Raw genomic sequence first — 24,483 nt, 5'->3', positions numbered from 1 at the left:
GTTCATAATGCAAGATGACAGCTGCTATTTAAAACCTAACTATGGGCTTAGAGATATGGAGTGGTAGAGTCTGAACTGTCCCTTCCTCTCCAGTGTCCTGCTCCTAATTCATTACTGTGGGCTCTTTTTCCTCAGAGGATAAAATGCAAACATTAACCATAACAACTTATTTTAAAAAATGAAATTACTGTCTGATTCTCAGACAAAGTGATGGACTGAGCAATGAGGTGTCTGCCTGTAGGTCAATCAGAAGATCTCCAGTCAGACCCGAGGCTGGCAGTCTGAGCCAGGCTGTGGGACACAGCCCCACAGCCTCACTGTCAGTCCTGTGGGAAGCTTTGGTTACCACGACACAAGAAGGACAAGGGAGGGCAACAAAGAAGGTGCAGGGCCTTGAGGAGAAGCTGTGTGAGGAACAGCTGAGGACACTTGGTCTGTTCAGCCTGGAGAAGAGGAGACTGAAGGGAGACCTCACTGCATTTACAACTTCCTCGTGAGGAGCAGGGGCAGACTCTGATCTCCCCTCTGTGTGACCAGTGAGAGGAACTGAGGGAATGGCCTGAAATTGTGTCAGGGGAGATTTATGTTGGATGTCAGGAAAATGTTCCTTCCCCAGAGGGTGGCTGGGCACTGGAACAGGTGCCCAGGGAAGTGATCACAGCACCAGCCTGAGCTCAAGAAGTGTTTGGACGATGCTTGAGCCACATGGTGGGATTTTGGGGGATTTCTTGTGCAGGGTCCAGAGCTAGACTCAATGGTCCTTGAGGATCCCCTCCAACTCAGGGTATGCTGTGATTCTGTAGAAACAATCTGGTCCCTCCATGGGCTCCTCACATTCCCTCACACCGGGAGTGAACTCCTTGCCACCCTCCCACCCCAGAGCTCAGGGTGAAGTGAGTTGAGGCACAGCAGTGAGGAAGGGCTGCTCATCTGCTGCTCCTCCTCCTCGTGAGGCTGGTGGGGGTCCAGCACCTCATCTGCCCTCTCCCATGGGGGAAAGGGATACACACAAATGTCCAGACCTTTCCTGGTGTACCCATCCTACCCAGAGCCCTGGACTGGGAGGTCTGTATTACCCTGGACTCATTTTTCAGCAAAGAGTATGAACACTCTTTGCTGGTGGGCAGATGATCCACCCACAGCATAAAGCAGGTGTAGACCAAATCCATCCAGTGACTCAGAGTGCTTTCAATGAGTGATTGAACTGGTCCATCAAGAGATGATTTCCAGGTATTTTCAGAGGAAAGAAGCATTGAAGAAAAGAAACTCAACCAGACCAAAGTATTTTTAGAGGTAAAGTTTACCATCAGAACGCAGCAATAGAAGTTAAAAAAACAAAAACAAAAACAAAAGCCACAAAAAATCTAAAATGTTGAGTTGAGAATGTACAAAACAAAGTCATAATAAGAAAAATTGCTTTACAAAGTCTCAAAATGAATTTAAACAGTAAACATGTAGGAAAGCATGGAAAAATCTAAACTAAGGGGTTTGTGTATACTGAATAATAAATTACAATTCTAGAAATAAAGAAAAGAAAGCACTAACCATTCTGTCTCGAGAATCTTTCATAGCATCATTCTTTGGGGGAATGGCATTGATAGTAGCTATAGGCCTTAGCTTTACAATTTCCAGTATCATCAAACACTTTCCAGGAACTGAAAAACAAACTGATAAATAACTCCCCCAAGTCCAAGACTGACAACAACTCGAGATTTTTTTTTCTTTTCTTTTCTTACTGGCTAAGAGAAAACCTATCCAACCCACCCATCAATATGAACTTGTGTGTATATATATATATGTGTGTGTGTGTGTGTGTGTGTGTAGGATGTCCTTCACAGGATGTCCTTCTAGAAAAAGAAGGTGCCATAAAGATGTTTGTTTGCCAGTGACCAGATTGATTGGTTTTTTAATTGATCCTGCCTTCTGCAGTAGTTCAGAGAAGCCCGATCCAACACCTCCAACCACCCCCACCAAACATTCTAGGGGGAAGTACCCTAAGGTGCCCATGAATGGATTTTTCCCTTGTGCTTCTAACAGTGCCAGGACTTTGGGTTGTGGTGCAGCACCAAGTCTGTCTGGTTGGCCAGGTGAGGGCTGTTCTCCAGTGTCAAGGCAGGCTGCACTTGTGCTGTCTGTGTGCAAACGCCAAGACGATGACCCTGAGAAGTTCTTAGGGTGCAGGTAAATCCCTGTCTGTAATGTGGATAAAACAGGATAAATGTTTATCGTGGCCTTTCTCTTTTGTCTTATACACTCCTCTCTTGTTCTGCAGAATCTCCTATTTCTTTGGCTTGGAGTTGCCAAAGGTGACAAAGACAACTCCTGGCTCTTGAAAACTCCCATTGGTGTGGAAGTCTTCACCTGGGCTCTTCAAGTACCTCCGAAACACAGGTGAGGCAGACACCTCATACTGGGGATGAGAGCCCACATCGCGTGTGGAAGACGTTTGTGTCTCAGACTGCTTGGTGACTGTGGTGGATGAAGTGATGATTTTGTTTCCAAACTGGTCCATTTCCTCATACTGCTCCATGACAGTCCGGGTGGCTCCGTAGAGCTTGGACCCATCAGGCCCTGTCTGCAGCTCCAAGATGCTTTTCTGCCTCCGTGGATTTTGTGGGCTGGGGGTGTTCAGGGAGCGGTATTCCGAAAAGCTGCCTTTCACCCCACAGTGGCAGCTGTCTTTGGAGCTGTCCAGAGAACACTTCTCTTTGTCACTGGTTGGATGGTTGGCACTGCCAAGGGTGTTCTGTTTCATGGAGCTCAGCCCAGCTTTTGTTTGGACAGGGTCTGATCTCTTCTCTGAGGGTTTTGTGTCGTGCCCAGCAGACCCTGCTGAGGGGTGGCTATAGGAGTTAAAGCTGTTCTGAGCAAAAGCCTCCCTCTTTCCTGGAGAGTCAAGACAGTCTGGTGAAGGGCGATCCTGGGGGGAATGTGCTGTCCTGGGTGATTCTGCTGGTTTCCTGGCAGCAGACTCAATGGAGATGTAGGAAGGTGAGGAGGGAGAGCTGACACGAGACTGAACGAGGCGGGGAACCTCCAGCTCTGCCTTGGCTGCCTCTGTCTTTTCTGCCACCTTTGCACTTTCCACAGATGCTGCTTCCCCTGTCTCCAGCATGACTTCCTCTTGCCTGGCTTTGCTTGAAACAATGCTGATCTTACGGATGTTGCTACTGCTCACAGAGCTTTGGGCGCTCCCCAGAGACTCCTTGAACAGCCCCGAGAGCCCAGCAATGTCTGACTCAGATTTGAGATTAGAAACGGAATAAATAGCTTTCTTGATGGCCTCCTCGATGTCCTGGATGCGGGCAAGTGTCTGCTCCTTCAGGTGGAGAATCTCAGCACTTGCTCGCTCCAGGTCCTCAAAAACCAGATCCACTGAGGAGACACTGTCAGCATCCTCCTTTGCCCCAGCCTTGTCCTGTTGCTTGGCCTTCTGGCGCACAACCCACTCGGGGACCTTCTCAAAGAAGCTCTTGAGAGCTTTCACATCCACTTTGCTTGTCTCCTCCTCAAACTCCCTCACTCGGGTCAAGATCTCTTGCAGCTGCTCCTGTCTCCTGAGGTTCTCAAAGATCTCCATAGCCTCCTTGACATTGCCTTTCATGATCTCCTCCTTGTGCACTGACAACCTCTTACGACGCTCATCTTCCGTCTCGCTCTTTTTTTTTTCTCTCATAACAACCTCTGGCTTCTCCTGGGCAGGTGTCTCTGCCTCCCTATCAGGACATTTCACTTGCCTGCTGTTTCCCTGCTGGTGCTCCTCAAAGGAGTTCACTGACTGCTGATGGAAGGACATTGACTGAGACATTTGCCTCCTCTCATGCACCTGCTGCACAACTCTCTGACTATCCCACAATCCATAAGAATTTGATACACTTTCCCTTTCCACCTTGGATGAGGCATTTTGTGCAGTGCCATCTCCTCTTTTTGGAAGGCTATTTTGACCCACAGTGGGGGTGCTTGGCTCAGTTTGTCCTGGCACACCCTGTGCCTGTGCTCTGCCAGGACAGGCCGGAGGTGACAGTGAAGAGCACCCATTCTCCTCTCGGCACAGCTCTATCTGCCTTTGAGCCACCTGGCCTGGGCATCTCCTTGGAGCAGCTGCTGTATCACTCATCATTCCCTGCTTGACTTCAAAACCAACCACTCCATTTTTCATTGGCTTTGAGGTCTTAGCACTGTCTGGTTCTGTCTTTCCTTGTCCTCCTTTGCTGGCCTTGTACCTCTCTTCTGCTATTTGGAGAGGGGTTTTGGCAGTGTATTTTGGCAGCTTTTTCTCAGGGTTTGTACCCTGAACTGTGACAGACTTCTTCACAGATGTCTCTGAATTGCAGCATTTTGCTTGAACCTCCTCATAGCTTGATTGTTCATGAACTTCCATGCAGCTTAATCCCAGCTCTGTGGGGAAAGGCCTTGGCTTGTTGATGTCCCTCAAGCCTGAAGGTTTTGGAGGCAGGGGTGGAGGGATGGGTTTTGTTGATCTGATTGTGCTGTAATTTGCAGAGGCAGAATGTGCCTCGTGTAAGAGGTGCTCAGGTTTTGGAGGGGGAACAGGTTTTTTCTTGGGTGGGGCAGTAGTTTCTGGTTTTGGAGGAGTCCTGGGCTTCTCTGCAGGACTCTGGCCACTGGGTTTACAGGACAGAGAAGGGAGAGCAGGAAGAGGGGTCTGGAGTAGTGCAGAACATCCTGGGGCTTCATCTTTGCTGGTTGGTAATGGAAGGGCACCTTCTCTTGCTGCTTTAGTTGAGGGTGGGCAATGCTCTGCTTTCATCACAGCAACTGAGGGAGGAGGAGGAAAGTCATTATCAGCCTGTGACCCTGAAGCCACTACAGCAGTCTCCTTACTAGCGAGTTGAGTCTCATTTTTCTTTTTACACACAGAATAGGACTGCCCTGCATTTCTGTATATCATAGCAGCTTTAAAATCCCCTCTGGAGACATTAACATTAGACTTTTCCAGCGACTGAAGTGTGGCTTTTAAATTACCTCGGACAACGTCCTCCTTTTCTACCAGGCGCTGTTCTGTGGCGGCACTTTGCAGTGCTCTGATAGCTGTCTGCACATCCCCTCTGACACCAACATCTCTTTCTTCTTGCTCTGATTGCTCTTTGAAATCAGACTCAACACAAGGGTTTACATAGGTTTTCACGGGTGTGGCAGCATAAAGGCCATCCTTAATGCTAAAATCTCTACTGGGCACAACTTGGATTTCCTGGCTCAATAGTTGTCGTCCCTGTACTTCCTCAGAAGCACTGACCTTTTTGTGTGATGCTATGCTCTTCTCAGACACGCTTGTGTGGGTCTTGGATGCCTCCTGGACTCTAGTGGTGGTGGTCCTGGTGGCAGTGCTGCTGCTCTCCTTCTTGGTGGATGAGGAGTCCTGTTGGTGTAGGGTCGATTGAAGGGTCATGGTCCCCTGTGAGCTGACTGTCTGCTGCCTGCAGGCTGTGTGGACCTCCTCCCTGTTCCTCTGGAACTTGCTCTGAACGTGGTGCTGAATGTTTTTTGCTTCTGCTGTTGCCAGCCTCAGGCTTTGCATTGCAGCCTGGAGATCAGTGCCCAGAGCCTTTTCTTCTGTCTGAGTCTGGCTGGCTTCCCCAGGCACCACACTCTGCTGTTTCCCATCCACTTCTGCCCTCTGAGCTGTCACTTGTGTTGGAAATGTGCCTTGTAGCATAGATTTTGGTTCCTTCAAATGGGCAGTGGTGGCTTCTTCTTTCTCTGCCTTCTTGCTGGCATCTGCAACCCTTTGGATTGACTTTGTAGTCACCTTAAGCCCTCCGGACAGAACTTCTTCCTTTCCCATCGCTGTGGGCAGGGGCTTCCCAAGACATTGCACAGTGGTGCCTGCCACACCTGCTGCATGCACAGCCTCTCTCTCCAACACACCCTCTCTGCCCACGCTTTCACATGCAAATCCCTTTTTTGCTCCCTCCATAGCCCCTGGCTCACCTCCTGCAATTACTTTCTCCATTTGTTCTTTATTTGCCAAGACATGTATGTTAGCCCCCTGCACAACCCGTGGGCCGCTCTCATCTGCCCCATCCTCCTCTGCTTGGGAGGAGATGAGGGATTGTATCTCTGACTCCTGCTGGAGATTCTTCAGATAGCTGAGGTCTCCCTTCTCAATGCAGCTCGCAAAAAGTTGGACATTTCCCTTCTCATTGTCCTCACGCTTGATGGTGGCTGCTGCTTTCTGCTCCTGAGAAGAAGCCAACAAGTTCCCAATTGTTGATTTCACATCCCCCTTAACGACTTTCTGCTGGACAGAATGGAACAGCAGGGAGTAGAGAGTCATCTTCAGTGATCCCGACTTTGTCTCTTGTAGGACCATCCCCTTTTTGATGGAAGCATCTTGGCTGAGGAGACCCTGTAAGGCCTTGGCTACATCTCCACTCAAGTCCTCTTTGCCTTTAACAGCTTCACTCTGGTCCAGCAGCTGCAATGGGCTTACTTTGATCTTGCCCTCTCTGTCCTCCTCCACCAGCATGCTCTGTGCTTCCACATTGGTCCTGTGCAGGAGCTGCAGCATAATCCTTTGCAAGTGGCCTCCCACAATCTCCTCTTTCAGGATCTCTGGAGCTCCTGGGCTGCTGAGCTGGTACTTCACCATCTTCACACTCTCCATATCATTAGCTTCAATGAGGATCCCACCATGCTGGATAGCCTGGCAAGTGCAGAGAGTCTCTAAAGTTTCCTTCATGGTTCTTTCTTTCAGTTCTATTTCTATGCCAGCTTCAGAAGCACCAAATTTATCTAGGGGTGTACTCTCAAAGAGCCACGTTGTGCTTTTCACATCTGCACGAGGGATCTCTTCTTGGGCCCCAGCGCTGACCGTCACCTCTGTGTCCTTAAGGGTATCCATGGGCTGGGTTTCAAACAACCAGGTGCAGCGTTTTACATCCCCTTTCTGGCTGTCCTCTCTCTGCACCGTGCTCATGGATGAGCTCCTCTCTGCATCCCCATACAGGGAGTCCACAGGATGGTTCTCAAAGAGCCAAGTGGATGTCCTCACATCACCCCGCTGCACGTCACTGACGCTGACCATCCTCACGTACTTCTTCTGGCCCACTTGCTGGGACTCAAAGAGCTGCTTGTTGGACTGGACATCTCCCTTCTGCACATCATCCACTGTTCTGGGCACGGACAACTTTCCCCCTGAGAAGGAGTCAAGAGGCTCTGTCTCAAACCTCCACCGTGCAGTCTGGACATCTCCTTTCTTGATGTCCTCTTGGGTGACAGCCCTAATGACAAACACCTCTTCTTCCTTCTTGATCTGATCTAGGGGCTTAGTTTCAAACAACCACCGGGCACCTTTCATGTCACCTTTCATGATTTCTTCTTTCTGCACGGAAGTGACCTCATGGTATCCTCCCTCTTTGTCCTGGATAGCGTATAAAGGTTGGCTTTCAAAGAGCATTGTGCAGGACTTGACGTTAGCTTTGCTCATGGTGTCTTTCTGGATCTTCTGGAGTTCTGTCTCATCCACTTTGTCATTGATTTGGTCAAGGGAATAGGTTTCAAATACAAACCTTTTTCCTCCAACATCTCCCCCCTTGGCATCCTTTTCAGGAGGTATTTCCTGGATGCCCTCAGAGTTGTCCTTCAGGGTGTCCATGGGGTAGTTCTCAAAGAGCCACGTGAATTTATGCACAGACCCAGCTTCAATTGTTCCAGCATCCTTCTGGGATTTTGGCTTGGTGGCTGTGTCCAAGGGCTTGGCTTCAAAGAACTCTTTCACTCTGGACACTTCCCCAGACTGGAACTCCACACGGCTGGAATACCTCATGGTTTTTTTTCTGTCAGCTTCACTGACAGCGCTGCTGCCCAAGGGTTCTGTCTCAAACAGGTGCCGGACAGTTTTGACATCCACTCCCTGCAATTCCTCCTGACTGTAGGCCTTACTGACTTGCAAATACTGCTCCTCCTGGCCTTTCAGGGAGTCCAGGGGCTGAGTCTCAAACATCCACGTGTAGGACTTCACATCGGCTTGGGGCACGCTGCCATCCTCCTCCTGCTTCTTCTCAGCCTTCTCGTACAGGGTGTGCATGGGCTGGGTCTCAAACAGCCACCGGCAGGTCTTCACATCCCCCTTCTGGGAGATCTCCCGCCTCACTGAGGGGTGCTTCTCCCCTTCCGTGGCTTGGAGATGAATGACATCCATGGGCTGAGTTTCAAAGAGCCACTTGGCTGTCCTGACATCACCAGCCACCACCTCTTGTTTTGTGATCCCCCGTATTATATCCACTTTCTTGATGCTTTCATCAAACTGGTCCAGGGGCCTGGTTTCAAACATCCACTTGTAGTTCTTGACGTCACCGCTGATGATCTGCTCTCTGCTTACAGAGGTGACTTCGTGGAAATTGCCAAAGCTATCCTTGATGGCATACAGGGGTGTTGTCTCAAACAGGATTTGGTTGGCTTTGACATTGCCAGCTGGAATCTTCTCCTCCTCTTCTTTGGTGGTGGGCTCAGCATCAGCCTGCTTAATGCTGTCTAAGGGGAGAGTCTCAAACAGGGTTTTGAAAGATTTCACATCCCCTTTCACTACCTCTTCCACGCTGGTGGCTGGAATTTCTTCCTCAAATGCCTTGGAGATACTGCCAAGGGGACAGGTCTCAAAGACATGTTTTCTTTGCTTCACATCTCCCTTCTCCTCTGCTGAAAGCTCTACTTTCTTCAAACGTCCCACCTCAAAATTGTCTTTCAGGGTTTCCATTGGCTGCGTTTCGAAGAGCCAGAGTGTAGATTTCACATCACCTCCAATGACTTGTTCTTTGGCTACAACGCTTTGTGAAACTTCTCCTTTCAGGGAGTCAAGAGTCTGGGTCTCAAAGAGCAATCGTTGTTTAGTGACATCCGCCCCTGTGACAAAATCTGTCGAAGCCTGGAAGTCCTGTTCTTCAACTGTGATTTCTCTGATGGCATCCAGAGGCTGAGTTTCAAATATCCACCTTGCGCCACTGACATCCGGCCTTCCAATTTCTTCCAGTGAAATCCCACGGATTATCTGCACTTTGGAAGTGTCCTTGTTGATGGTATCCAGGGGCTGGGTCTCAAAGAGCCAGCGAGCTGTCCTGACCGCATTGGTCTGGATTTCTTCTCGGCAGACAGACTTGATTTCATGGATAGTCCCACTTTTGTCTCTTATGGCACAGAGGGGCTCTGTTTGGAAGAGCCTGACAGTCTTCTTGACATCGCCTTTAAGCTCCTGGATTTCTGATTTGAGTTGTAGGATGCTCTTCTCCTCCACTGAGGAGCAGCGTCCTATGGCATCCAAGGACTGTGCTTCAAAGAGCTGTTTGGCCCCTTTCACATCACCTCCCTGGACAGGCTCCTTGAGAACTGCCTCCTGCACCTCGGTTTCATCCGAATACAGTTTATTTAATGTGTCAAGTGGTTGGGTTTCAAAGAGCCACCGGGCAGTGCGAACATCCCCTCTGGCAAGGTCTGTTTCCGACACCTTGGCTGATGTTGGCAGGTTGTATCCATTTATGGACTGGCTTTCAAACCTCAGGGAAGTGCTTTTCACATCCCCACTGGGAATAATCTCTTCTTCTGTCAGCTTCTTCGGGGCTTGATGGTCCCCAATGGAGTCAAGTGCCCAGTTCTCAAAAATCCAGCGCATGGACTGAACCTCTCCTGGGAGAACTTTATCCAGGTTCACGGACGCCTGTGCATTGGGATCCTCGGTGTTAAGCATTTCTGCCAGGTCCTCAGTCACAGCTTCTTCCAGGTTCTTCCTGAGCTCAGGGTGCATGTGCCTGTAGAGCCTCTTCAGCTCGTTCACCTGGCGCTGCTGGTAGAACTTGGAGAAGGCTTGCTTTGGAGGAGGCACAGGGAGTGCATTGAGATCCTGGCCCCCTGGAGCGACGACCTGGACTGAGCCAACGGCTGGAGGGGGAGGCAAGTCATCTTCCATTTTCTGGATGGCAACTTTAGATGATTTCTGAGCTTCTGACATCTTTGGGGAAACAGTTTTAAACGTCAGCATCATCTCTCACCCCCCATCCCCGTGGCTGTTAATGGAGTGAATGGCAAAGGGAAAAGCCAACAGGGAAAATCCGTGCACCCAGTAAGCTCCATACCTTTGGTTCAGTAGCACACAGCACTCCAAAGCATCACATCACTGCACACGCTGCAGGCTTGGTGTTAGCCCTGGTTCCACAGCAAAGCAAGGTCTCTAATCCAGGTGAGATGATTAGTCTACAGTTCCCAGGATTCAGTCCAGCTAGAGCACAACAGAGGTGCCTGATTTGGGCTATGTGACCAAGAGAGAGTGACCACAAGAAGGATAAGGCTGACTTAGAAAAGTCAGTGAAAATTTAACTTCTCCTTCCTGCTGTTAAGTGTCCAGAACTGTTGTGTCCCTGGCTGAGGACCTGGCAGGGAACAAAAGATCTGGGTGCAGAAGAAAGCCAAGGAGCTATTTGTGAAGAGGTCTCAAGAAGAAAATGGGGAGAAGGAACCAAAGTGTCAAACTGAGCTGATGAGGTTGGCTGGTGAGTTTTTGGTAGCACTGTGGGGTGTCCACTCACTGCTCAGGAGGGAAGGCTTGGGGAAGGATGTTCATCTGATTAATGATTTCTTCTGTTGCACTCAGAAGTGTGCCCCATTTGCACAAGAGCAGATGCACATTTACACAATTGGAGATTTAAATAAAGCCCTATAAAGCCCTTCTGATTTGCAGACTTGTACAGGCACGAGGCTAACTAAAGTTTGCAAACTGCTGGATTCAGCAGGCCTGATGATCTACGCTGCCTGAGGAGGAAAAGCAAGACTGAGGGACCAGAAGTTGAGGCAACACCTCTAGCTGGGGGTCAGGAAAGTTAGTCTTGTTTATTCTCAGCCAGACTGAGCTCATCTTAAATTCCTAGCAGTGGTGGTACAGAAGTGAAGAGTGGGCTGTGCTTGTCCAGTCCCCATCTGAGCCTCCATTTCTGCAATTTTTCTCCTCAGTTTGTGCATCCTGGGCACCGAACACTGAACTGAATACCTGCAACCTGCACTGCCTGGGCATTTATCCACAGAGAAGGTAGCTGAAGCCTTTAATCATTGTCTAAAAGAGACTGCAATCCTGGTGGCTTTCCTTTCAGTAAACAGATCTGCTGACCCTTGGCATGCCTGTGCAGTTACGTCTGCAGAGTTATGCCCGGAATATTATTAGTTGTTGCTCAAAGCAATGGTGCACGGTGTTATTTCACTCTGTTACACACAGATTGTTCTGGCTAAAAATAAGTTTTGAACATTAGTAAAAGAAACCCACACTCAACACACCAAAATCAGCATATTTTGCAGCAAGTGAAAAATGCAAATATTTTGCATGAGGCAATGTACTTGGAATGCACTTCTTAAAATAAGAGTTTTTGTTGGTTTTTTTTTTTTTTAATCTGTGTAGAACTTCTGAATGTGGGGAAGGGCAGCCGAGCAGCTGATAGCTATATTCAGTATGCAAGTGCTCCTGGCTGCCTTGTGTGGGTATTTAGATCACACTCACAGGCCACAAATATTTGGTTAGATAACAGTGCTTATCTTAAGCATTTCCTACCTTGCTTTTTTTCTGTCTGTGGGGAGAGTGAATGGAGTTGTCCTTCACAGTACTCTGGAAAAGATATGAGGAGAAATGCCATTAAACTACACAGCAAGACACATTATATGCATATATATTTTTATATACTTATGTGTACTAATATGTGTATCAATTACAGAAAACTGAAAACCATGCAGATGTGATTTTCTCCTTTGGATCATTGGCAGTTCTGTACAGCTGAGAAAACAGTCTTATTCCAGGTTGATCAGAAATATGTTTTCTAATGTCTCAGTCAACAAGCAAAACCCCAAACATATTTTTTTTTTAAGTTAGGGGAAAAACAAAACTAGCACTGATTTCTCCAAAGTTTGATTTAGCCTTTATTTTCCCTTATACTTAAATATTTTAAAAAATGAAACTGATCTACATTTTCTTGGTTCTCTAACCAGCTGTAATTTTCCAAATGCAGTGTCCACTCATTTATTTTCAACTGAGACTGCTTTATCTGCTCCTGTCCCTGATAAGCACTTGAGAGACTGCATCTCTGACCACAGGCCCCAGAAAAGGTTCAGAGTATGGAGAAACATGAATGTGCCTGCAGGAAGGGTCCAGATATGAAATCCCATCCCATGTCATTCCTGGATCACCAGTGGAACTGGGGAAATGGGAAAAATAGGCCTCATAACCCTTATAACCTGTATCATCCTGTGGCCCAATGATCAGCCTGGAGTGGGGGATTAAATCCCTGGATCCCAGACTAAGGGATATAAACAGAGAAACACTGGTTGCACTGCAAAGTTATGCTTGAATATGACATATATAGACATATATATATGTGTATATATATATATGTGTGTGTGTTTATGTATGTATGTGTGTGTGTGTGTGCATGTGTATGTGTGTGTGTTGGAATGGGGATACCATGGAGACACGTGTTGCTCTTACTGATTATTTTCTCCATGGATGTATATGAATATAACTGTGCAAATAAAGATGAAATCTTGTTATAAGTAAACTGTACAGGCTAGTGGATGTAGGACTCTGTGTGTGTGTGTGCCTGGTGTGTGCATGCATGTGTGAATTTAATAAACATGCTACATTTGCACGTGTTTGTACACATTTATCTTACATTTGCAAGCATCAAGGGGAAAATAGTCACTTTTGGGGAAACCAAACGCGGTGTTTCTTCAGAGTTACAAAAGCAGACAAGTTCCCTGTCACCCTCTCACAGCCCCTTGCTGGATGGGACATTGCTGGGATGCCGCTGGTGGCTGGGAGGGGAGGAGCGGGTCCTTACCGGCTGTGCGGGGCTGGCAGCAGCAGCAGCTGTCTGCGAGAGATACAGAGCCGACAGCTCCTTCACGGAGGGCGCAGAGGACCTCCCTCGTCCTTGCTGAAGTGTGTGGCTGGTGCTGCCTGATGGGTCTAAAAATGACCGTGCCCGATCATCTGGAACAGGGACAGAGCGCGCCGTGAGCCACGAGCCGCAGGCAGGAGGGCAGGGCCAGCATCTGCTGGGCTTCTGGCACTGCACACTGAGGCTCCCCACAGCCCCCACCCTGCTCCCCCAAAACTTCACATTACACCCTTCCAGTTCAAGGAAAAAACATGGACATTCCCATCTCCTTCGTGGCTGAGGTGGACTGTTGAGCCTGGATGAGTGTGACACTTTGGCAGTGACCTGATGGCCCCATTCCTGCTTCCCTGGGCAAGGCCATCACCAAACACGAGCGAGTCAGAAGACATGGAGGAGCTACACATATCCAAATTGAGCCAATTCCTATTTCTTTTTTTTGCACTATGGCCACAACACTCTCCTATGGGTGTGCCTCACAAGCAGTTACATCCGCTTATCTTTGCCTCTCCCCGGGAGCTCATTTCAGGAGAGATGAAAAGGGTGAGACCTGCCACAGGATGTAGCAAGGAGCCCCTGGTAGAGCCTTCAAACCCTGCTCTGAATTTAGAGATCTGATCTTTTGAGCTGCACCAGCTTCCATGGGGTCCCCCCCAACCTGGAGCTCCAGTTTTCAAAGAAAGAAGCAACTCCAAAATGTAGCCAAGAACTTTTTGCATTTATCTGCCATGTGTGAGGATGGTTATCTGCAGCTCCCATCACAGACATACACAATATATAGAGCTTTACACCTTTAGGGTGCATGTCAGCCCTCCAGGTTAGTCAGGGCTGTAATTTCTCTGTTCCCACTGTAAAAACACGAGAAGGTTCTCCCGTTCTCTGCAGGGCTTGTGCCGCTGCGTTCGGATTTAGTGAGGTATTTGCAATGCTTTTGGTTTGAACAATGGGCTCTCTCTCCACAAATCCAGCTATTGCACAGCCAGGAAAGGGCTGATGTACTTTGTAATATGTGCACACTAGAAGCACTGCAGCCATTCCAGCATTCTTTGCCCTAAAACCTCAACCCCCAAATCACGAGAGTTAGAAAACAACAAACCTAATGACTCTTCTTCTTTGTGTTCTGAATTTCAAGTTCAGATTTTCAAGTTTTTCTCTAAAATACTAAAAGAAACTTACTATGGTTTTATTTTCATTTGACAGGAATCATCTCCACACACTAAAAATATACTTCAAATGAAATACCAGCTCTTACAGGCACAAACATGCACCAAAAAGCCATGATGATAAGAGCAGAGGGACCTCAGTGGGTTGTCAGACCCTGCCAGTTGTGCTGCTGGAAGGTGCCAAACCTCAACATTTCTGTTGTCCTTTATTCCAGCTGTTCCTGCAGGTGTGCAGGCACTTTGATGCAGAGCCAAGGCTGGATACACAGGGAAGCAACGGGATGAAATACAGATTGAGCTGCCCAGTTCTGCTGGAAGTCACCAGGACACCACAGAAGGAAACAGAAGGTATTTCCTTAATGACTATTTTTTTCTTCCCTAAATCTCCATCTAAATATGGCACCTCTCTCCCTGATTTCTGCTCTCCACAGCTCAAACACTGAGTCAAAGGGAATTATCTGTCTACAGCCACTGCAGACAGTGGCAGGGCCGGGGCAGAGCTGGTGCATCCTGAGATAGGCTGTGAGGTTACAACCACCCTCTGGTTGCATCATTTTCCCCCAGTCTGCTCAAGACACCCCAAACTTTGACTAGATCCTGAATTTTGAGATGAACAGCATCCATGAAATCATAGAATGGTTTGTGTTGGAAGGAACTTGGAGAACATCTCGTTCCAACCCCCTTGCCATGGGCCCCTCACTAAATCAGGCTGCTCTGAGCCCTGTCCAGGTGGCCTTGAACACTTCCAGGAATGGGACATCTGTAACTTCTTTGGGCAGCCCATTCTCACTACCCTCACAATAAAGAATTTTTTCCTGATATGTAATCTCAGTCTCTTCTCTTAGTTTAAAACTGTTCCCCGTTGTCCTAGGGACATCAAGAGGGTCCTTGCAGCAGGTACTGAATTAACTTCAGAAACCTTTGGGTAATCTGAAAAAAATCCTTTTTGAGGAATTTGAAAAATCTTGTCTGGGAATCTCTTTCTTTCATCCTACATTGCTGAATTACCTACTGGAAAGGCAAAAAGGAGTCCAATCAGTCTGGCAAACAGCAAGTTTCTTCTTTGCATGGTAATGAGATTTGCATGGCTAAGTCCTCCAACAAGAGCAATGGGGAGAACTGGGCACAGTGAGCCTTCAAGGTAGAAAGGAAACCGAGCACACATTTTCAGCCTTTCTGACTGGAAAAATGTACACAAGCCCTTGGCTGTCTTGAAAACCACATCCAGGAGATGGGAGCACCTCATGGCAAGGCAGGGACCCCCCATGACTGGCAAAAGTGTTCCTGTGCTTGACCATTTTGGTGACAAGTGCTTAGCAAAAGCATCCCTGTGTCCTTGAGCTGGGCTGGTGGCATTTGATGGTCTCCTCCCAGCCCAGGCTATGGGCATTGCTGCTGACATGATGTAATTTGTACTGACCTCTAGGCCTGTAAATTCACATACTGCACAAAGAAAAGCAGCGTGCCCCTCCAGCCATGAACAAATAGTGCAGCTGAAGGAAGAGTTCCAGTTCAGGCAGTGGGAAATAGCACAGTGTCAGTGCTGCCCGTTCCTTCACCCTTTAGCTTGGATGGATGAAAGGCCACAGGGCTTGTTGTAATGACAGATATTATTAGATACAAGGCTTTTTTTGAAGGCATCCCCTCATTTCTGCCTTTGTTTTGTTTTCTTTTTTTATTCTTCCCTTCTCATTTTTGATTTTTTTTTCTTTTTTTCAGTGCACAGGCTGTGTTTGCTTATCACTTCTCACAAATCCTCCTGCCTTGGAGAAGGGCTGCTCCAACCCTCTGTGCTGGCTCTGTGCTCGCACAAAATCTGGTCTCTGCCTGACGAAACAGGCTGCTGCCTCCCTCTAAATCACTAATTATAGACGAGAACCGAAGGACAACAGTTCATTCTGCTAATGAGAGAGCTGAGCTGTCGCATGTGCGTGGATAGCGACATCCGAGCTGGGAGGACACCCCAGGAACTGGGAGCAAGGTGTGGCTTCACAGCATCCCCCGGGAGTGAACGGGGAGATGCTGGAGCACAGCTAAAGGTCGCTATGCACGCCAGGCTCGGGGCGATATCTGTTGTGTATGAAGGGGAAGCCGAGTCTGGAACCAGGGCCGGGCTCCACATTTCTGCCTTGCTGAGTTAAAGGGCTCCGCTGCAGCGCTGAGTGATGGCGCGACTGCTGACTGACCGCGCGACTGCGGCCCCAGGGGTGTTAAACACGATACTTCAGGCATTAAAGCATCCCCTGCGAGCTAAAATAGGAGGAAAAGATCTCCTGAAGCCCCCCTCCTCCCGTCCCACACAGCGGCTGGCACCGCGGCCGACGGCACTGCTGTCCAAATGAAGGATACAGGGAATGCTCCTCCCTGCTGGCGTTTGTCGGCAAAGTGTCCCTCGTGTCACTGTCTGGCGCCGGATGAATCTGCACATTTTGTGTGAGGGGATGCAATGTTTGGACTGCCCATGAGGAGCAGCTGTCAGGTTTCTTGAGTTCTTCCCATGCCCCGTGTATGTGTAGGTCGGGCTTGGTTTACAGCCTCTCTGCCCTGTAAGTCACACCCCAGGCAGGCAGGGAGGAAACTTGCAACAGGGGAAAAGAATTCCTTGTACTCACTGATATTTCTAATCACAGGGGTAATAAGCAAGGTAATGGGGTGAAAAGATTCATAAATATTAATCTAAAAGTTCACCCACTTCCTCTCCAATTATTGCCCATAAATCACTCAACTGCTTTGTCTCCTGCTGGAGATAATATTGCAGCTCTCTCAAACCAGAATCATCTTACACCTGGCAGCCAACTCCTAACAAGTGGAAAACAAATCACCAACAAAAACCTCTGCCCCCTCCCTCCCCTGAGAAAACCCCATCTCAGCAGTAACAGGGCAGCTCTGTCTCGCTCTACTTTCTATTTAAACCACTTTATGCAATGAACAAACAACGCTACCCACCTGTTGGTGTCCACCACCTCTGCTGCTGGCACTCCTTCACAGCCCGGCTCCCACCACCAACCCCAGTGAGCTACCGAGCGCCTGAGTCACCTATTAAAAAAGGAAGCTGCAAGCTCAGCACCAGTCTCCCGGGTCGCCTGGCCAACCACATGTCATCAGCTGTGCTCCCAAAATCAGCCGCCCTGAGCAAACACAGCTGCTAAGCAAAGCCCTTTGTGCCGCCGCGCGCGCCCCACGGCGCTCCCGGGGCTGGGGCTTGTGTAACGGGGCCTGGGGGCAGATGGGGGCTTGCACAGGGCTTGTAGAAGTCAGAGAGAAAGGGATGGCCCTGTGGGGCAAGTTCTGGCAGGGTTCTGTCCCTTTGCATTGCTGACTGATGGGAGCAGTGCTGCAGAGAGCATCTCCTCCTGAATCCGGCATCCTCCATCCCCTGCTCGGTGTCTGCTGCTCTGCAGGTCAATTTGGGTTTGACATGTTGACTGCTGGGCTTGGCTTGTCCTTGCCATGGGGCACAGATGTGTTGTGGTCTCGTGCCTTGGCTATGCCATGGCTCCAGTACCACGAGACATTTGGTACATCCCAAGGGGCAGGACTCAAACCCAATCCTCAGAGGCCAGTGGGAGCAAAGGGACTCCAGTCCTGGAGCTCCTTAGCACTGTGGGAGTCAGAGCAGGAAAACAAGTGATTTCCTCAGATTGTGAAAGGAACTTTCCATTCCAAAAGGATGGAGGTGAACTGAAAAGGAAGTGCCACTTTGTGGCTCTCTGGGCTGTTTGTTTCTTGGGAATTTGGGTCTGGTATTTCCCCCTACCTGGGATCAGCCATGGGTTACCCCCATCAGATGGTCACTACCAGCTCAGCCTCCTGACCCAGGAGTGTGTGACACCCCTGTGTGACTGGACATGTCCCCAGTGCCACCTCCTTGTCCCTGCTGTTCATCCCAGTGAAACATTAGCACCTCACTGACCTGTCCCAAACCTGGAAGAACATCCCTGCAGATGGGGACCCCATTTCTAAGTGCCTCTGCCCTTGGAGGTGGCAGCTGCATGTGCAAAATCCCATCTGTCCCATCCTCCTCCAGTTTTTCTCCCCAGAGAATCAGTTTCCTGACAAAAGTGACTCCTAAATACCGGCACAGCTCCACGGCTGGGCTGGGGGAATTTGCACAGATGGGTGAGCACCCATAAAAGCTGGCTGGGAAACCAGTGCTGCTGCTTAATCCAGGAGCCAGGCAGCCCATTGGGGGTGCTCAGCCAGTGGGGAAAGGTCTAAATCTCTGCCCTAACCCCTCTGCCAGCAGCCCTGGTCCACAGGGAAGCTCTGCCAGAGGGGACACATTCTGAGGAGGTGTGGGAAGCAGGGCAGGCTCCCTGCTGCCCCAGTTTGGAGGCTGCTGAAAAGGAGAGTGGTTCTGGGATGCTTCAGTGGTGGCAGGGAAGGGCAGTCCTATGACAGCGAGGATTTGGGCAGGAGAGAATCTCTATCTGTTCCTCATTGCCCTCATGACCCCCTCATGAGGCTTTAGAGAATGTTAAAATACCAAGTGTTTTCTTCTGAAGGAAGAGGGACAAAAAGGTGGGACAAAGATGCAGCAGGGAGCATGGGTGGAATTTTAGAATCTAGCAAAGACTGAGGACAGGTCATGCTCTAAAACACTCTGCTCACCCTCCCGGGTGCTCCCTCCTGATGCCCAGACCACACTTTGTTCTCTTTTCAAACCACAGTACTTTCTCTCGTTTTCAGTCCTACAAAGGCCTGTGAGTGTTTGAAATTCAAGCTTTTTCTTTCTGCCGTGGATTGGCCCATTATGTGCCAGAGTGGTAATTGTAAACATGTTGTTTTGACATAGAATTCATGTGCTTTTTTACTGGTTTGGTCCAAGAGTACCCGTTAGAACTATATGGGCTAGGAATTAACTTTCAAAAATAAGTATTGAGATTTCCTCATGCTCACCTACCAACTCAGATATAAGAACAGCACTGATTACAGCTGGATGATTAATAAAAATCATACAACCTAACCAGTTTTTTTTTTGTTTTTTTCTGATTCCAAACTTTCATGAGCACACCTTGTCCTTTCAAATAAATTTTTCCAGCATCACATACAATAGATCCCTGATTTGGAGGTGGGGAGCCCTGCTGGTATAGAACCTAAAGGTAATGACTAACACATACCAAATAAATAGAAATTATTCCCTTTTGAAAGGGTTTAAAAGAGATTTTGCTCTGTTTGCAAACCACATCTTGCAATTATTAAAGGAGTTCTGGTACATAGAGTTAATAGGTGATTTCTGGGGTGGGAAATGGGCTGAAAAGAAAAGCACCAGAAACAGAGGAAGGTGCTACACAAAGAGGTAAAATAAAATAACGTAACTAAAGACCAGTTGTGTTGAAGAGGAAATAAGATTTAAATTATCATTTCATGCTTTTAGGCATTTTCCACTAATTATGGTAAAATAATTAATGTTTTGCACACGTATAAAGTTGCATTTGCAAATCTGAGAGGCTGGGAGGGGGTGAAGGGAAAAACATCTATTGAGGAATGTCTTGTTTCCTGCCCTTGATATTCAAAATCAGATATCTTTGCAATTTCCAGCACCTCCAAACTGAAGGTTCATGATCTTTGGTCACTTCTGCAAATGTTTTTGGCTCTTTGGTATCAGCTGGAACGTCCTTTACAGGAGCAGCATCATGACCCCCCAGGTAATTTAGAGAGCTTCTGAGAAGAGCTGGGAAAATTTAGCCTCAGGCAGAGCTGCGTATCTGCCCCGAGGCAGCTCAGGGCTATTTCTGGGCTTTGCAAAAATCCAGGAATGTGGAGGACTCTATTCTGGGCACCAAAAAAAATGCCAAGAAGCTCTGCTGAGAGACAGCTGCGGGTGGCATTGCTGTTTGGGGACACGGCCTTCCTGCGTGGGCCAGCTGCTGCAGGCTGGGCTTTCCTTGGGGAGCGCTCCAGCATCACCCGGGGTCTGGGTACCACGGTGGGTGCAGCCCCGACTGTGCCCTGGGCATTGCCTCGTCCTCTGTGTCTCTGCTAAGCCAACAAAGGGTTAATCAGGGGTGTTTAGTGGGTGTTTAGTGACTGTCCCCGGCTGTGTGACACTGCATCGTGGGTCGCACCCTGCTCATTCTGGTACCCTCCGGTGACTCTTTATCTGCTATTAACAGAGGGGCTTTTCACTGCAGTGGTGACAAACACCCCTGCCTGACATCCATTTCCCCACTTCTCTGTCTCCTCTATCCCATCACCAGCACCAGTATGGAGGGACTTGGCAGATGGCATGCAAGCAAAGCTGAGTTAATAGAAGAAATAAAAATTAATGATTTTCGAGTGTATGTGTAGCAAAGAAGACAAGGCTGTTAGCATAGAAACAGATTAGAAAAGATACAGGAGAATTTTTGTAAGCTAGACTATGTGCATAAGTAGATGTGTATACATGCTTTATTAAATTTGTGCAAAACTTTTACTAATTATATTGACGGTAATTGCTTTGCATCAATAAATATAATAAGTTATTGTGATGTAGTTAATAACTTAAGATCACGCTCTTTGTTAAAGAGTATATAAGCTTGAGAACAGGCAAAATAAAACCTTTTTCTTCTTAGACCCTGATCATGTGTGTGTATATCATGTCCAACCTAACAGTAACACATTAATTTTATCCCTAACTCCTCTCCCAGGATCTGTTCCTTCCTGCCCCTACAGCCCGGAGTTGAGGATGACCATTCATGACAGCAGCTTCCCTCCCTCTAAAACCCCCTTCCCCAGGAAAAGCAGCACCCAGCTCCCCACTGGAATGGCCTCAGCCTGGGGAGAGGGCTTCTTGGCATGCCACAAATACCAGACCTTTTAAGGGAAGCCCTCTCTCACCCCTCTGAAAAGATACCTTGGGAATGTGTGAGCCCCGTGAGCATCCCCAGCCTCACATCCTGCCTGGATGCAGGGCCCAGCTGGGATCAGGGCTGTGCTGGCCCTCTCTCAGCTTTTCTTTGCCGTGCCATGGTGTTTACGTGGGGGGCATTGCAGGGATGCCACGTGTCCTGAGGAGCTGCAAGGCCCTGCCTTGCCTTTCTATTCCTGTCCTGGTGTTTCCATGCTGCTGTCAGCTCTGCATTGCTGGCAGCCAAGAAAACTTCATGCTGTTTTGGATGAAAAAGTCACACCCCAAACCAATTTGGCAGAATCCTTTAAAGAGAAAACCCCAAACCTGCTTGTAGCTACTGAGATTCCCAAGAATTTCAGTTTGTTTCTGAGTGAGGCAAATTGCCAGCAAGAATATGGAAGAGGAGAGAAATGGTTGGCTTGGAAGTGTAAGATACCAGTAAGGCACAGTACTTCAAGGAAAGATTCCCATTTCTCTGTTCAGACCCATCCTGGGACTTTCACCAGTGCTAAAGAAGGATTTTCTCCCTCTTAGTAACAGGTTTAAGGCATCCTTGCCTGGTTTCCCCCCAAAAGGAAGCTTTTGCATCCTGTAAAATACTGAGTCTATTCAAGGGCTGAAAACAACCTTTGCAAGATGTTCCTACAAATTTCCATCCATGTTCAATCCCTTAATAGCCTAGTGAATAATTTACCACTTTGCCTGAACAAGAGTATGGATTTTTTTTTTTATTTAGCCTCTTCTCACAAAGTGATATCTGTACCTGAGGCATAGGGAAAGGAATACAACTCCACTTTTCTTTCCCTAAAACAAAAATCTGAAGGTACTCTTCATTTTTTTTTTGGTACAAACACCTGGGTGAAAACTGGAGATCTGGAGGGAACTGGGGAAAGCTACAGAATTTCTGTTATTCTCACAGCCATCAGCTGGACATGAATCTCAGAAAGAAATATTGGCCATTACAAATGCATGAGCTGAAAAAAATACAGCTTTCAGCTCAGGTCAGGCCCTTCCCACGGTGACAGAGGGGCATCCCCAGGGCTGGACCTGAAGTCCTGGCTCTCCTGGTGACCATGAGACAGCTCTTAGAGCCAACAGGCAGATGGATAATCAGGTGGGAGACCTGAGAGATTATCCACCCGGATAATCAGGTGGGAGACACACGTGCACACACAGGGACACATTTCTGCTCCATCCTAGAGTGACACAGGTTTTTGGAGCGCCCTTCCACACATGTGAGCACAAACAGGGAGTGGGCTATGGCCATGTTAGTGCTGCTGACCCCACAGGTTCCTGAAGTCCTTTGTTTGGCTTAGGGTCACAAACACAGTTTTCAACCCTCTCTGGAGACAGGGATTGAAGAAAGAAGGAAAGACATTCCCTCCTTAACTAATCCTCCCCGTCTCCTGTTCCCCAGGGATGTAAGATGAAGCAAAGCTCATTTCCTTCTGAACAGTCCATGTTTTTCTGCCTACCCACGACCAGTCCTGAACAGGATTTGGGTCTGGAAGGTGTCCCCTCCACCCCCAGCATCCCTGTGGCTCAACGGGATCCCATACAGATTTTTTCCCCTATTTGTGCTCAAGGTGACAATAAATAACAGTATTTTTGGGGTTTTTTTTTGGGAGAGAGTAGATACTAAGATCTGTCCCCATGAATTTAAGCTTCAAAGCTGGATTTTCAGTATTTTAGAAGAAAAGCACACAGTTACAATGCTCTGTTTCTATCTAGAATACACCCAGGTGCTTTAAACCATGGTCTTAAACCAAACCAAAGCCACTCTACCTGGAACACACCTGCAGCACAGAGCAGGATTCAGGATTTACCAAGATCCAGGCCAGCAGAATAAAATCCATGGCTTTCCATGAGCTCCAACACCACTTTCATAGCATGAAACACTAAGAATCCTCCTTTGCCCTGCATTTTAGGATCAGTCTGAGGCTCATATTCATGCAATATCCACCCCATTCTAATCTACCCCAAAATTACTTACAGGGAGGTCTCTGCAGTCCCAACAGGCGAGCCACGTCTCAGACAGCCCCGGTGGAAAATCTATGTGAAACCCAGGGCCAGGCAGCCCTTTGTGTATCCCAAAAGGAGCCCTGCTCCACACCCCACACCCTCAGTCCTGTTCACTGCCTCCCAGTGGTCTCTGGCAGCTGGTTTTATCTCAGGGTGCTGGGCTATGTTGAGAGGATGAACTACTTGGTCTATTTTTAGGGAACAGGGAAATTGCTCTTCCACCAGGCTGAGTCAATCATGAGTCCCAGCAATTCTGTGCAGGGGTTGGGAAAGGCTGGGGCCCTGGCTTATTTTCAGAATTTATTCATTCAAAATACCCCTGGTGTAACCTGGTACGGGATGGGGATGCATCCAGGCAGGGGTGCAATGGGGAAGAGGCATTTCCCTGACTCACTGTCATGTCCTCAGGCTGTGATCCTCACAGCCAGGCCCCTCTGTCACCTCTGGCCACAGCCAAAGCTTTAAGAGAAACACTGGGAAGATGAGAAGTATTACCTACCTGCATTTTCTGGTTCCCTATTTCCTCATCAGTTCCAGTATTTTAGAGTAAAGAATTAAAAAAAATTCTTTGGGAAAGTGACTAAAGAAGGGCAAAGTGACTAAAGAAGGGCAACCCCTCTACCTGCTTTATGGTAAGCTGGGAATTGCAGCAATGTGGGGTCACAGATGGCTGCTCTGGGAAGTGTTTGTAGAGGGATAATAATAAAGTACTCAAACCTGGAGGACTCTCGATGCCCTCAAAGGTCAGCTGGGCAAAGGGTACTATTTTAGCATGTTAATGGTGGGTAAAACTGTGTGCCAGAGCTGATGATGCTGCCTGGCCAAGCTAACTGACAAATACAAACATAACCAAAGGCTCTGGGGTGGTTTCAGAGTCCAGCTTTAGCAGGCTGGGATACAATTAGACTGATGGAGCCAGTCATATTGAACCAGGCCCAGGTGCTCTCACTTTGGTTTGCTTTTCTGACACCTTTAGAGAGTGTGTGTTTGAGAACACCACCCCTGGCAATGGAAGATGTGGGTTGGCTGCGCCGGTACCACAGGTCCCCATCACCTGAGATAAAACACTCCATGCTCTTTGTAGCAAAGGGCCAAGTGACTGATGCTGATTTTCCACTTTCACAGGATCCTAGAGTGGTTTGGGTTGCAAGGGACATTAAAAATCATCCAGTTCCCAACCCCCTGCCAGGGACAGGGGGTTGGGAACTTCCACTAGACCAGGCTGCTCAAGGCCCCATCCAATCTGGCTATGAGCACTTCCAGGGATGGGGCATCTACAACTTCTCTGGGCAACCCATTTCAATGCCTCTCTACCCTCTGAGTAAAGGCTTTTTCCCCTAACATCTAATATAAATCTTTCCTTTTTTTTACTTTTAAATAATTCCCCCTTGCCCTCTCACTATGTCCTCATGTAAAAGATTCCTTTCCCTCATTTTTTAAGCCCACTTTCAGCACTGAGAGTTTTTTTTCATGCACTTCTCCTGAATAGTTCTGCTAGACTTTTCCAGGGGTGTTTGGAGGGGCTGCTGCCCCTCTCTTTTCCCTGTGGGTTTTCAGATATCAGGAGAGGACACCACACATC

The 24,483-nt window shown here is 48.2% G+C and overlaps 1 protein-coding gene across 4 annotated transcripts in view; it reads right to left on the bottom strand.

The window, feature by feature from the left end:
• Window positions 1–1,282: 1,282 nt before the first annotated feature.
• The window catches only part of XIRP1 (xin actin binding repeat containing 1), a 28,528-nt gene continuing 5,327 nt past the window's right edge, over window positions 1,283–24,483 (bottom strand). The window contains exons 1-5 of one of the 4 annotated variants that reach the window (XM_039708157.1): window positions 22,873–23,022; window positions 16,994–17,083; window positions 12,828–12,979; window positions 11,549–11,602; window positions 1,283–9,964 (exon numbers count right to left, since the gene is read on the bottom strand). In XM_039708157.1, the coding sequence (XP_039564091.1) occupies window positions 2,279–9,964 (7,686 nt within the window). In that variant the 5' untranslated portion in view covers window positions 11,549–11,602; window positions 12,828–12,979; window positions 16,994–17,083; window positions 22,873–23,022 and the 3' untranslated portion in view covers window positions 1,283–2,278. Of the gene's footprint in view, window positions 9,965–11,548; window positions 11,603–12,827; window positions 12,980–16,993; window positions 17,084–22,872; window positions 23,031–24,483 lie in introns of those variants that run through there. The other 3 variants (XM_039708149.1, XM_039708141.1, XM_039708165.1) reach the window with 3 other exon arrangements.

Source organism: Passer montanus, unplaced genomic scaffold, assembly GCF_014805655.1.
Source record: "Passer montanus isolate IOZ18808 unplaced genomic scaffold, ASM1480565v1 scaffold10, whole genome shotgun sequence".
In the NCBI taxonomy this organism is placed as follows: Eukaryota; Metazoa; Chordata; class Aves; order Passeriformes; family Passeridae; genus Passer; species Passer montanus.
The sequence above is the reverse complement of the archived record's forward strand: the minus strand, read 5'-3'. Positions and strand labels throughout refer to the sequence as shown.